Source organism: Priapulus caudatus, unplaced genomic scaffold (assembly GCF_000485595.1).
Source record: "Priapulus caudatus unplaced genomic scaffold, Priapulus_caudatus-5.0.1 Scaffold569, whole genome shotgun sequence".
NCBI lineage: Eukaryota > Metazoa > Priapulida > Priapulimorpha > Priapulimorphida > Priapulidae > Priapulus > Priapulus caudatus.
In genome coordinates, this window is record NW_014577630.1 from 77,914 (window position 1) to 91,894 (window position 13,981).

Genomic DNA, 13,981 nt, shown 5'->3' on the forward strand with positions numbered 1-13,981 from the left:
CCGTTGAGTAATGGCAGCGTAATGGCATTCGCAGATGCCTGTTGTTGCCGTCTTCTACTTGCGCCAATGTGCTACTTCGCAGCACTAGGTGCGGGCAGTTTTTCTCTGGTCCAACCTATCGAGTGGACGTATTTCGTATTGCCCGCCTCTCACCGGACGGTGTTGTTACGTGTACTAGCAGTCCCCGAGTTTCGAGCGCAGCCTCTTCCAAGCTCGGCGAGAAGGCATTCCGAGGTGAAGCACCAGAGATGTGACGCGCTTCGAGCCGTTCAAAACTGCAGCACAGAGGAGCGCGGCACTCGCTCGGCGAGACGTGGAGCGCAAAGGTGAGCCTGGGGAGCATATATAGTGGTGAGGCAGCGATGCAGTAAGACAGCAGAGTGAAGTAAGGCAGCCCAGATTATCACAGAATATATTGCAGACCCAGGTTAATTTCACACTAAAATGTTTTTGGGCAGCGACGTCGTCCTACGCAACACGGTGTATATATAGTAACCGGCTCTTGCGCTTTCACAGAATGGCCGAGGAAATAGAGAAAGGCAGAGGGAGCAGGCACTGTTTCACGCAAGCTCGAACCGTGTAGTGCATGAGGCACCTTTCGTTCCGCAAAGGTCCAACAAACCGCTGACTGGTACGTTTACTAATCTTGTTAACATCTTGGGCAGCCATGGCTAGTTCATGATCTCATCTCTGCTGCACGGTCGTGCAGTATGTTTCTGCTGGGCAGGAAATGGTTTCAAGCCGTGCAGGTATATTTCATTGTGTATTCAGAAATACTAGATATTGCTTTGAATACGGAGAAGAGGTTCGAAAGTTAGGCAAGCGTATGAGGACTGGCTTCACCAGAAAGAGCTGGCGAAGCACAACCCGAGAGAGCCAACCAGATGCAGAGGTACACCTTTAATAGTTATTATTCACCTCAGTAGTTTGTTATTTGTAGATTTCCAGGCAATGTTTTGTAAAACAGTCTAGTATTCTAGATGCCTTGTTTCTCAAGGATTTGATTCAATCCTACATTAATCGTTGCTTTGCTTTTAGTCGTATGAGCGTGAACTTAAGGTGACAATACCAGGCCACGGGAGGGTTTGACGCTATCACATCCGTATTTAAAAATTCCTGACATCTCACGTGTCAATAATGTATTGCGTTCTAGGAAGAAGAAGAGAGGAAGACCATTGCCAGGATGAGGAACAAATTGTGCACCCATGCCCAACCCGTTCGTAAATACACGCGCGCGCTAGAGTTAAAGCTAAGTGATCAGCCGTTGACTGAAGCACAGTCGCCCAGCCTTCAGCAAGCGACCACGGCGAAGTGCGAGCTATAGGTAGTGCAGCTTCCGAATTTCTGTACATCAGATTGCATGAGCGGATGTCTAATAGGACATAGGGTTTATTATTCTAATGCATTTTTAGCAGGTACCATGTTGATATGCTGAAGGTGGAGGTTCGTTGGTAAAAAAGTTAGAGGGAAAGTATTATTATGATGATTGCAGTAACAGACATGTGATCAAGTCTGCAAATGTTAAGATAATGGTGGGTTATCTTAACATTTGCAGACTTGATTACATTTCTGTTACAGCAATCATAATAATACTTTCTTTCTAACTGTTTTACCAACGAACCTCCACCTTCAGAATCATTCAAGTGACATTGTGTAATAAGCTTTTATATTTGGGGGTAAATAGCGTTTTCATTATCTCTGTAAAGCTTGCTGTACTAATGGTTTTATTACTCTCATTAGTCCCGAATTTGTATGACTAATTTCCTTTTGGTAACTTACAGGTAGTGATGATTTAAGCATTGTTCTATGTACAAATGTATCGTGATAACGTTAATTCAGATACATAGTTACTCGATGAAGACTATCAGAAGTAGATAATAGGGAATCTCCTATTATCTACTTCTGATACTATATTACTTGATATTATATAGTACCAAATAGTGATATATACTATATATACTATATTATGTAACCTTGATATAGGCAAAGAGCCTATATTGACTCTTTGATATAGATTCAGAATTAGTTCTAGATAAGCTGCTATCCTACTTTTCATGTTTTTTTCTGATACAGCAAGTGTTTAATAGCTGGGCCCTTTGTATATTATTAACTCTTCAACCTTATCTATCTTTCTGTCCGATTATTTGTGAAATTGTATTGCTATTGAACGATTGATATATTGGAGAAATTGCTTTGAGCTGGATTTACTGTGTTAGTACCAATGTGATTACTAGTTATGTATAATAAAATTTATATTAATGCTAACTGTCACTTGAAGATCTATATTTACCTAAAGATAATGTTTAATCTAAGTAATCTTAACATAATCTAAACTTATTCAGGAGTATTTAGCACTATATTACACATCCCATAAATTTACATGTATACTGTGAATTACACCTATATATAGTTACGCATTTTACAACAATTATTAACTATTTATTTCATACAGAATAGATAAACAGAAAAATTCATGACATGTTTTTAATTAACATCAGGTTAAAACCACACTACAAAAATCAGTTTGTAGTTCACTAACAACGAGTAAATACAGACGTGAGAACTGAAAAATGGTACCAAATATTAACATCATTTCATTATTGACAATACAGTCAACAATATCACGTGACATAGACATGGTAGAAAATTATGGAATCGAAATTCCGAATCACAGTGATGATTGGGAATCAGCACGAAGAAGAAATTGTAGACTGATGTGGTACTGAATATGCAAGAAGTGTGGGAATAGTTTTATCTTGGTTTATATATGTGAGCTAATGTCAGAGTGGTGCAGTTCAAGTGCAATACTGATGATGATAACCAAATAATAGCATGCGATGTGCATATAAGCAGGAGCACCTGAGTGTAGCTTACTCTTTATGTGCTCCTGATAAGAAAGTATCAGGGGTAAATGATTCCAAACGTCAATTGCAACATATGAGATTATTTACCACTAATACTATAAGTTTGTTTTCCACATTTTACGTACAGCTGAAATAATTTTGAACACTAGCCAAACTACCAATTTTATCACGTACATCCAAATATTTTAATATCAATATCAATATACGCCTCCACGACTAAACTGAAATTTATCACAGTAAACTAATCTAGGATCATTACATCAAAGAAACACAGATCCCCATGCAATCGATTTCGCCATAAATATAACAGTGACACCTGACAATTATATAGTGCTCCCTATATATCTCTTTATCTATCCATGCTGTACTTCACTTTAACAGACATCATCAAATGTGAATAAAAACATTATTTTTATTCCTCATGGTTTTTATTGTAGGTGACATACCTACCAATAAAAGTTAAAAGAAATTCACCAACAGTGCATGTAAGTATTGTAACATCGACACTAACTGACTTTTTTTAAAGGCAAACTAAGCCCATTGATTATGCAATGTTGACGAATGCTAGAGTAAAGGCTAATTCAGGTCGCCCTTACGACCTAGTCGCCGACAAAATTTGAAGAGCATACGTCAAAAACCGGCCAGATCGCCAATAGAAACATCGGCGACTAAACTCGACATGAGTTCTCTTAAGCCTAGGACACACTAGCGATTCTGTACGCTGCCCGGCAGCGTATATGTTCGCTCACGAATTTAGAACGCCGTACGAGTTGCACGTACAGCTGGACACACTGTACGGTGTCCAACCACTTCCTACGGCTTCCAACGGCTTTCCTAGCTTTCGTTGCTACACTTGATTGGCTGCTAAAAACAATCGAGTTCGAACACGATGATTCATTGTTGGGCGCGCTGTGGCGCAAGCGCATGCAAGCGCATGCGCTGTACGCAAGCGATGGAAAACCGGGCGTAAATATTCAACCTGTTGAATGCGAGCGATCAGCCGGGCGTATGGGATCGCGTGCGAAATACGCTGCCGTGAGACCGGACACAGCGTGCGGACCCGGCACCGTATTTATCGATCGCAAGCGGCCAGCGTAGAAAATCGCACAGTGTCCTAGGCTTTACGATCGAAAATACGGTCGCCGACTGCAATCGCAGGAATAGAAACGGTTCTATTTCTATGCGGCGGTCGGCGACAAATCATGAGTGGCAGCCAATCACCGCTATGTGTTGAGTCACATGATTAACAAAATGGCAGCCTACACAGCAGTTTACAAGGAGGGATTATTGCACAAACCCTTTCTCAAATATATATTAAGTTTTCCGTATACACCACAGGCAATTTTAAATTATTTTTCTGCCATGATTATAACGATTTTCAGAGAATTGAGGATAGATTACGAAGTTACCTGATGACAGTGATGTTTACTGGTAAGCGCCGTTTTGTTGGTCATGTGACTCGTTTTATGTAGACTGGTCCCGGCGTCAAGCTTGCTCTGTTTGTGCTAAAGAACTGCTCGTGCTAGTACAAATACTGGGGCCGCGAACCCGTCTACGTTTCCGATCGTTACGTTACGCTACGATCTGATCGGCGATGTACAGCGTGAAGTCACTTCAAGTCGACGTGAGTGTTGCTACGCTGCTAATCTGCGATAAAGTAGTCGCCGATAGTCAAATGACTCAAATCGTAGGGCGACCTGAGCAGGGCTTAACTGGCACCTTGTGTAGTTAATAAGTACAGAACCTTATAGCAAACGCGTATTAGTTTGTCCAATATCACTGCTGGTTACCTTACAAACAAGACTTGAAATCGGTTGTTGATATGTATCAACGTATCATTACGTGCCGAAAATGTCATCCAGGAGTCAAGCGATGATGTAAACATTTGTGCGGCCAGTATGTTTTGGACGCCAGATGAAATGGAGGGTGTCAGCTATGTAACTACGGCCACGGACTAAACATGGAAATGTAGTAAAACACGTACTAATCACAAACGCACGTGGACAGCCCTGACAAACAGTTCCTTATCACGAGCGGTTACGATGTTTACGAAATCACTGATGATAGCATTGCGTACGGCCGAGCATACGTGCGAAAATGTCGGGTGCACTATAAATCTGTATCACACCCGCTTCGCCGGCAGCGGTTTGAAACTGTAAAGAACTGATTTTTGGACTGCGGATTTCAATTAGACATTACTTAGTAACCAGCAGTGATATTGGACAAACTAATACGCGTGGCTATAAGGTTATGTACTTATTAACTACACAAGGTGCCAGTTACTCTAGCATTCATCAACATTGCATAAGCAATAGGCTTATTATGTTTTTAAATAAAATGTTTAAATGTGTCTATACACACCTATGCAGTCACGAGTTTTGTTTGTCAGGTACATCGCCCTTTTATTGCGATCACTATCTTAAGCCTTCTATACGATAGTGCTCCTGAACTGAGTGACTTATCATTGAAGGCTTATCTCGGGCTGTTTAAAAGCACAGCATTTGCTGACTGGCTGGTTTCATTTGTTAGCTTTAGTCGGACCTACCACATACACAGTAATTGTGCAAGTATGTGTCAGCTATCTGCTGAAAACAAGAACTAGAAAACTGGAAATAATGTGATCATGTATGCAAGAACCAGTTAGTAATACAGACATCTCACACTTCATATTTGCCCTTTTTTCCACAAGAACTTTTGTGGTAAACTGAATCCCACATACATACAAACTTCATAAATAATCTTTCTCAACACTATCTTTTCAAGAGAGATTACAATTGGTAAATGACGAATGGGAAATGTTGTGGGACGAACACGAATAACGAAATCATGTGCTGATATGACTGTAATATGGCATGAAATATATAATGGACGACATTCAGAGAACAGTGGGTGCTCGATTCAGCTTGTATCGCGCGCGCGCGGGCACTCAGGTGAGCATAGGCTATATATAGACTCCCTAGTTGCCGTGCTCTCTGCCTCGCGCACACGGCTGCCCCACTCTGCCCGCGCAGTAGTACCGCGCAGTGCTCCATGCAGTGGTTGCTTACCAGTAATACTGAATGCGTCGTGCAGGCATTGTGCTTTCGTAATAATATATATACACCGCCAGTGCATAATTTTCGAGCCCATTAACAATATAGACATGAAGGCAAGTGTCAAGTAATTTATTTCTTGTTATACCACCGTATCGTAAAATATCGATATCCGGAAGTTGTATCGCGATATATCGAGTTTCCAAAATATATTGCAATATACCGATATACCGGTATATCGTTACACCCCTATTCGTTGGTAAAACAGTTAGAAGGAAAGTATTATTATGATTGCAGTAACAGAAAAGCGATCAAGTCTACAAATGTTAAGATAACCCACCGTTATCTTAACATTTGCAGACTTGATCACATGTCTGTTACTGCAATCATCATAATAATACTTTCCCTCTAACTTTTTTTTACCAACGAACCTCCACCTTCAGCATATCAACATGGTACCTGCTAAAAATGCATTAGAATAATAAACCCTATGTCCTATTAGACATCCGCTCATGCAATCTGATGTACAGAAATTCGGAAGCTGCACTACCTATAGCCTCGCACTTCGCCGTGGTCGCTTGCTGAAGGCTGGCGACTGTGCTTCAGTCAACGGCTGATCACTTAGCTTTAACTCTAGCGGCGTGTATTTACGAACGGGTTGGGCATGGTGCACAATTTCGTTCCTCATCCTGGCAATGGTCTTCCTCTCTTCTTCTTCCTAGAACGCAAATACATTATCGACATGTGAGATGTCAGGAATTTTTAAAACGGATGTGATAGCGTCAAACCTCTCGCGTGGCCTGGTATTGTCACCTTAAGTTCACGCTCATACGACTAAAAGGCAAAAGCAACGATTAATGTAGGATTGAATGCAAATCCTTGAGAAAACAAGGCATCTAGAATACTAGACTGTCTACAAAACATTGCCTGGAAATCTACAAATAACAACTACTGAGGTGAATAATAACTATTAAAGGTGTACCTTCTGCATCTGGTTGGCTCTCTCGGCTTGTGCTTTCGCCAGCTCTTTCTGGTGAAGCCAGTCCTCATACGCTTGCCTACTTTCGAACCTCTTCTCCGTATTCAAAGCAATATCTAGTATTTCTGAAATACACAAAGAATATACCTGCACGCTCGAAACCATTTCCTGCAGCAGAAACATACTGCACGACGTGCAGCAGAGATGAGATCATGAACTAGCCATGCTGCCCAAGATGTAACAAGATTAGTATTAGTAAACGTACCAGTCAACGGTTTGTTGGACCTTTGCGGAACGAAAGGTGCCTCATGCACTACACGGTTCGAGCTTGCGTGAAACAGTGCCTGCTCCCTCTGCTTCTCTATTTCCTCGGCCATCTGTGAAAGCGCAAGAGCCGGTTACTATATATACACCGTGTTTGCGTAGACGACGTACGGCTGCCCAAAAACATTTTAGTGTGAAATTAACCTGGGTCTGCAATATTTCTGTATATCTGGCTGCCTTACTTCACTCTGGCTGTCTTACTGCATCGCTGCCTCACCACTATATATGCTCCCCAGGCTCACCTTTGCGCTCCACGTCTCGGCCGAGCGGGTGCCGCGCTCCTCTGTGTGCAGTTTGAACGGCTCGAAGCGCGTCACATCTCTGGGCTTCACCTCCGGAATGCCCTTCTTCGCCGAGCTTGGAAGAGGCTGCGCTCGAAACTCGGGGACCTGCTAGTACACGTAACAACACCACGTCCGGTGAGAGGCGGGCAATACGAAATACGTCCACTCCGATAGGTGACTCAAGAGAAAACTGCCCGCACGTGCGCGAAGTAGCACATGGGCAAGTAGAAGAGGCAACAACGCATGCGAATGCATTACGCTGCCATTATTCACGGGGCGAGGAGCGTACGGAAGCACGCACTAAGCTACAGGAGTAACTCTGTCTCTCGCCGTCGAAACAGATCCCTTTCCCTTCAACTACCTTTGACTCTCCTCGATGATGCTCTTAATCTTCTCCTCCTTCAGTTTTCTCACTTGCTTGCCACGGTCGCGTGCGGCGAAACTGAATGGCGTCTGGCACGGTGGTCTTGGTGGTCGTAGTGTGGCAGGAACGGTATTGCCCGTGGGGGATGACGGATGAGCCCGCATAGATCCGCGACGTATTCTGTTCGGGACCTGTCGAGCAAACTCGGCGTTTCGTACACTTACGGCCGAAACATTTTTCACCGTGGGTTCGCTGTCTTTCGGCTCAAGAACGAACAGTGAAGGCACGCTGGTATATGTATTTCTGAATATGAACAATATTGAGGAAAGACATAGTAATATATCCACGTTATATATAACATTATAACGCTTGTAATATATCCTAGGCAGGAGGAGTACTTCTCTCCATTTTTTGATTGAATGTAGCTGTCGAAGCGCGACCTGGTGGCAAACGCTGGGACTCTTGGGATGTCAGTTTAACTTTTGGGCGGCGTCCAATACCCTAAATATAGAAACATTGATGAACCCTGTTAAATGCGCACTGAACGCAGCGTATATTCAGTACTGTCCCGCTGTACAGTGTACAAAGACGTCTTGGCCGATATTTTGTTTTTCTGCCAGCAAAGGACTGGCTTACACAATACACAAGTACGCTGATTTAAGTTCTTAAAGCCCCGGACAACGGCACGGGCGATTTTATGCGCATCATAGGCGAGTAAAAGTTGCCTTGGGCAAAATCGCCTAGTGTGTCCATCACTCGCACCCGGCGACCGAACAGATTTGCAGCGGCGGCACTTAGTGTCGGCCGATTCGAATTCGCGATCAATCAGCACGTTTTGACTATTATACGCGCGACTTTTTAACCCACTGAAAAATTCCAGCAATCAGTGTTGTTTAATGATAAGACGTAATAAGACCAAATGGCAGCTTGCATGGAGTCAAGTGGTCCTCGACGTACACATGTGGCAGAATGATACACTTTTGTGGGAGGCGATCCCCTCTTATACGATGTGTCCCTGTCCGAGTACAGGGACAGAACGAAGAGGCCGTGAAGCGTTCGATTGGCGGCGAGCTTGCGCGTCACCGGTAAATTGACGGGGAAAATTATAACCCTAATCACGGGTACTGTAGGCCTTAATTAAGCTGACATTAACCACTGCATTGCAATGCGCAATTTTCCGTTTTTTCGGATTTTTTCTGTTTACTTGGAACGCTGCCATTTTGTCAGTTTACGGTGCGTGGCGGGTAGTGCGTGGTACGGTTGGCGGTAGGAACTCGCCGTCAAAAATCTGCGTAATGTGTCCACTCGACTCGCGCGATTCATTCTCACTAGAATTATTCGGGCGATAAAGTCGCCGCAACTAGTCGTTCGAAGAAAATATCCGCTAGTGTGTCGGCGGCTTTATGGTGGCATTTTCGTCGAGACCAATTTCACGTCTCAACGGTCCACCCCCTGTCCAACGACGACCGCGGCGCGCGCAAGGCAACGTCAAAGTTGGCGGCTCACCACGCTCCCATGAAGGATGCGGGACGGGGCACAGGATTTTGCGTGGACTCGTACGCGCCCGACCTCCTCGACCTTCTTGCTCTCCGCATGCCTGCATCTGCGCTCAGTCTTCCAGGTCGAATCCAACCGGCTCTGTGACCTCCTTGCGCGGGACCTTCTTGATGCCCATCACGGAGCTCTGGAACATCTTGGGATTGAGCTTGGTCGCCTTGAATTGGTGGCTGGCGAATGCAATAGCGACCACGTTAGACTGGCGATCACATAGCAATAAGCCATATATCGGAAAGTCCCGCCGCCATATTGAAATCAGATAAGAGGGGGTATAAGTTGCTCTCTTATAACATAGGTAGGATAGGACTGGTCTAGGTTTTTTATCTACAATTCTCTTCACTAACATCGTACTTCAATTCACAGGTGCGTTTCTGTTTACATAAACATTTACAAATATGATTGTGGTCATTTGGGATATTTTGCAATGTTTGTGTTAATACAAAAACTAAAAACGCGCGAGTGTTTACATTAATCATGTACTTTCCTAAGCGCGCCTCGGCCATTTTATACCCCCTTTTTCTATGACCTAAATAGCACAGCTGGACTTTCCGATATCACTTATATTTTTGTAATAAAAATTTGAATAAATCATAATAAATAATAAAAATCAACATTTCACTATGACCACCTCAACTACGATCGGCAAGAATTTCGGTGCACCGAATTAAAATTAATATGCATTGATTATTAAAATATCAAGACTCGAGGAGTTTTATAACGTGACACAGAGGAGAAAGAAAGAGACCGAGACACAGAGCGAGGAATCGGAAAGACGATTGGAGGGAAATTGGCGCTGTTACCTTCTCATCTCCTCGACCTTTTTTTCCTCAAGCTCCTGTTGGGATGGCACAGTGACCGGCCTGCTGCGAGTTCTACTCAGCAGGTGCGGAGTCTTGGGCTTGGTCAAATGGTGAAGCTTGGGCGACCTACGAGCTGCTTCCTGAGCATCTGCAAATTAGGTGATGAGGATATGATGTTCTGTCTGCCGTCGTCAAAATGTGTAAAAAGAACCACGAAATACGTGCAACCCATGATGATGTTTTCTTATATGGCGTCACGTTACCAGAGCTGTCTACTGACGTTACGCGGAACGGAAAGTGCATTTCGGCGTCACGTTACGATTACGTACGGGCAGCGGCACTTTTTGACATCGTGTGAAATCTATCCGGAGTGCTGTTGTGGAACTTGGTAATCAGCTCTGCCATTGGCTGGAAAGAAAATCCTTTCGGATTCGGCTTGCATTTTGCTAGGGTGCCTTCCGATCTTTTTCGTTTATTGGAAGTAACTCTGTCTCTCGCCGTCGAAACAGATCCCTTTCCCTTCAACTACCTTTGACTCTCCCTCGATGATGCTCTTAATCTTCTCCTCCTTCAGTTTCTCCTTCTCCACGTCGCGTGCGGCGAAACTGAATGGCTCTGGCACGGTGGTCTTGTGGTCGTAGTTGGGCAGGAACGGTATGCCCGTGTGGGGAATCGGATGAGCCCGCATGATCCGCGACGTATTCTGCTTCGGGACCTGTCGAGCAAACTCGGCGTTCGTACACTTACGGCGAAACATTTTTCACCGTGGGTTCGGCTGTCCTTTCGGCTCCAAGAACGACACAGTGAGCACGCTTGTTATATGTATTTCTGATATGAAACAATATGAGGAAAGACATAGTAATATATACACGTTATATATACACATTATACACGCTGTAATATCCTAGGCAGGAGGAGTACCTTCTCTTCCATTTTTGATTGATGTAGTTGTGAGCGCGACCTGGTGGCAAACGCTGGAGACTCTGGGACTGTCAGTTTAACTTTTGGGGGCGGTCCAATACCCTAAATATAGAAAACATTGATGAACCTTTAAATGCACTGACCAGGATATTCAGTACTGTCCTCCGCTGTACATGTACAAAGACGTCTTTGGCCGATACTGCCAGCAAAAGACTGCTTACACAATACACAAGTACGCTATTTAAAGCTTCTTAAGCCCCGGACACACTAGGCGATTTTTAATGCGATCTAATCAGGCGAGTAAAGTTGCTTGGCAAAATCGCCTAGTGTGTCCATCACCGCGACCGACGATTTGCAGCGGCGACTTAGTCGCCCGATTCGATCGCATCGATCAGCACGTTTTGATATTATCGCGCGACTTTTTAATCAATTGCACTTCAGTCGCCTAGTGTGTCCACTTCGTCGATCACTTTAACCCAACTGAAAAATTCACCAGCCAATCAGTGTTGTTTAATGATACAGACGTAATTAGACAAAATGGCAGCTTCCATGGAGTCAACGTGGTCCTCCGACAAAGTGGCAGAATTGATCACTTTGTGGGAGGCGAATCCCCTCTTGTACGATATGTCCCTGTCTGAGTACAGGGACAGAACGAAGAAGGAGGCCGTGAAGGTCTCGATGGCAGCGAAGCTCGGCGTCACCGGTAATTGACCGGGGAAAATTGATAAACAATACACGCGTACTGTAGGCCTAAATTAAGTGACATAAACTGCCATTGCAATCGCAATTTTCCGTTTTTTCTGATTTTTTTTCTTTTTACTGGACGCTGCCATTTTGTTCGTTTACGTGGTGGCGGTAGTGCGTGGTAGGTGGCGGTAGGAACTCGCCGTCAAAAATCGCGTAATGTGTCCACTCGACTCGCGCGATCAAGCCTCACTAGAATTATCGGGCGATAAAGTCGCGCAACTAGTCATCAGAAAAAATCGCCTAGTGCGTCGGGGGCTTTATGGTGGCATTTTCGTCGAGACGATTTCACGTCTCACGATCCACCCCTGTCACAACGACACCCGCGCGCGCGACGCAGACGTCAAAGTGCGCTCACCACCGTCCCATGAAGGATGGCGACGGGCACAGGATTTGCGTGGAACTCGTACGCCCCCGCCTCCTCGACCTTCTTGCTCTCCCACGCCTGCATCCTGCGCTCAGTTTCCAGGTCGAATCCAACCGGCTCTGTGACCTCCTTGCGCGGGACCTTCTTGATGCCCATCACGGAGCTCTGGAACATCTTGGGATTGAGCTTGGTCGCCTTGAATTGGTGGCTGGCGAATGCAATAGCGACCACGTTAGACTGGCGATCACATAGCAATAAGCCATATATCGGAAAGTCCCGCCGCCATATTGAAATCAGATAAGAGGGGGTATAAGTTGCTCTCTTATAACATAGGTAGGATAGAACTGGTCTAGGTTTTTTATCTATAATTCTCTTCACTAACATCGTACTTCAATTCACAGGTGCGTTTCTGTTTACTTAAACATTTACAAATATGATTGTGGTCATTTGGGATATTTTGCAATGTTTGTGTTAATGCAAAAACTAAAAACGCGCGAGTGTTTACATTAATCATGTACTTTCCTAAGCGCGCCTCGGCCATTTTATACCCCATTTTTCTATGACCTAAATAGCACAGCTGGACTTTCCGATATCACTTATATTTTTGTAATAAAAATTTGAATAAATCATAATAAATAATAAAAATCAACATTTCACTATGACCACCTCAACTACGATCGGCAAGAATTTCGGTGCACCGAATTAAAATTAATATGCATTGATTATTAAAATATCAAGACTCGATGAGTGACACAGAGGAGAAAGAAAGAGACCAAGACACAGAGCGAGGAATCGTAAAGACGATTGGAGGGAAATTGGCGTTGTTACCTTCTCATCTCCTCGACCTTCTTTTCCTCAAGCTCCTGTTGGGATGGCACAGTGACCGGCCTGCTGCGAGTTCTACTCAGCAGGTGCGGAGTCTTGAGCTTGGTCAAATGGTGAAGCCTGGGTGACCTACGCGCTGCTTCCTGAGCATCTGCAAATTAGGTGACGATGATATGATGTTACGTCTGCCGTCGTCAAAATGTGTAAAAAGAACCACGAAATATGTGCAACCCATGATGATGTTTTCTTATACGGCGTCACGTTACCAGAGCTGTCTACTGACGTTACGCGGAACGGAAAGTGCATTTCGGCGTCACGTTACGATTACGTACGGGCAGCGGCACTTTTCGACATCGTGTGAAATCTATCCGGAGTGCTGTTGTGGAACTTGGTAATCAGCTCTGCCATTGGCTGGAAAGACAATCCTTTCGGATTCGGCTTGCATTTTGCTAGGGTGCCTTCCGATCTTTTTCGTTTATTGGGAGCGTGTAGGTTGAAGGGCTTGACCACTGTTATTCCTTTCTCCACCTACAAGGTAGAAAGTAACGAGAGTTAATAGAAAATATCTAGGAGAGAAATCCTATTTAGTTTCGATTCATCATACGAAGACACTTTGAAAATTGTGGCGACCTGATTCACTTTAACTACCCTCAGTCGCTTTGATCCATCCTCGCTACTCGGAGGGCGCGTAAACGCAACGTAGATTTCGCGTCGACGACAAGTCCGACGCGAGACGTCGAGACACGCCTCGGAACGAGAATCACCTGCTTTCCCACGGAGCCGTCGTCCGCGTCACCGCTCCTGTGACCCCCGCTCCTCAGCGCGTGCGCAAAGTCGAAGGGCCCGACGGGGTCGACCTTCGCCGCATCGACCTTGGCCGGTTTCACGCGGCCGTCCGTCTTGAATTGGAAGTCGATAGG

At 44.6% G+C, this 13,981-nt stretch overlaps 1 protein-coding gene across 5 annotated transcripts in view; it reads right to left on the reverse strand.

Annotated features, from left to right (window-relative positions):
- Positions 1-6,115: 6,115 nt before the first annotated feature.
- LOC106811736 (targeting protein for Xklp2 homolog) overlaps positions 6,116-13,981 on the reverse strand; it is a 20,510-nt gene continuing 12,644 nt past the window's right edge. For 2 of the 5 annotated variants that reach the window (XM_014815447.1, XM_014815444.1), the window contains 10 exons: positions 13,826-13,918; positions 13,394-13,589; positions 13,065-13,212; positions 12,228-12,444; positions 11,126-11,227; positions 10,734-10,919; positions 7,442-7,591; positions 7,141-7,252; positions 6,879-7,000; positions 6,118-6,614 (listed from right to left, as the gene is read on the reverse strand). In XM_014815447.1, coding sequence (XP_014670933.1) covers positions 6,447-6,614; positions 6,879-7,000; positions 7,141-7,252; positions 7,442-7,591; positions 10,734-10,919; positions 11,126-11,227; positions 12,228-12,444; positions 13,065-13,212; positions 13,394-13,589; positions 13,826-13,918 — 1,494 coding nt within the window. In that variant the 3' untranslated portion in view covers positions 6,118-6,446. Of the gene's footprint in view, positions 6,615-6,878; positions 7,001-7,140; positions 7,253-7,441; positions 7,592-10,733; positions 10,920-11,125; positions 11,228-12,227; positions 12,445-13,064; positions 13,213-13,393; positions 13,590-13,825; positions 13,934-13,981 lie in introns of all 5 variants that reach the window. The other 3 variants (XM_014815448.1, XM_014815446.1, XM_014815445.1) reach the window with 3 other exon arrangements.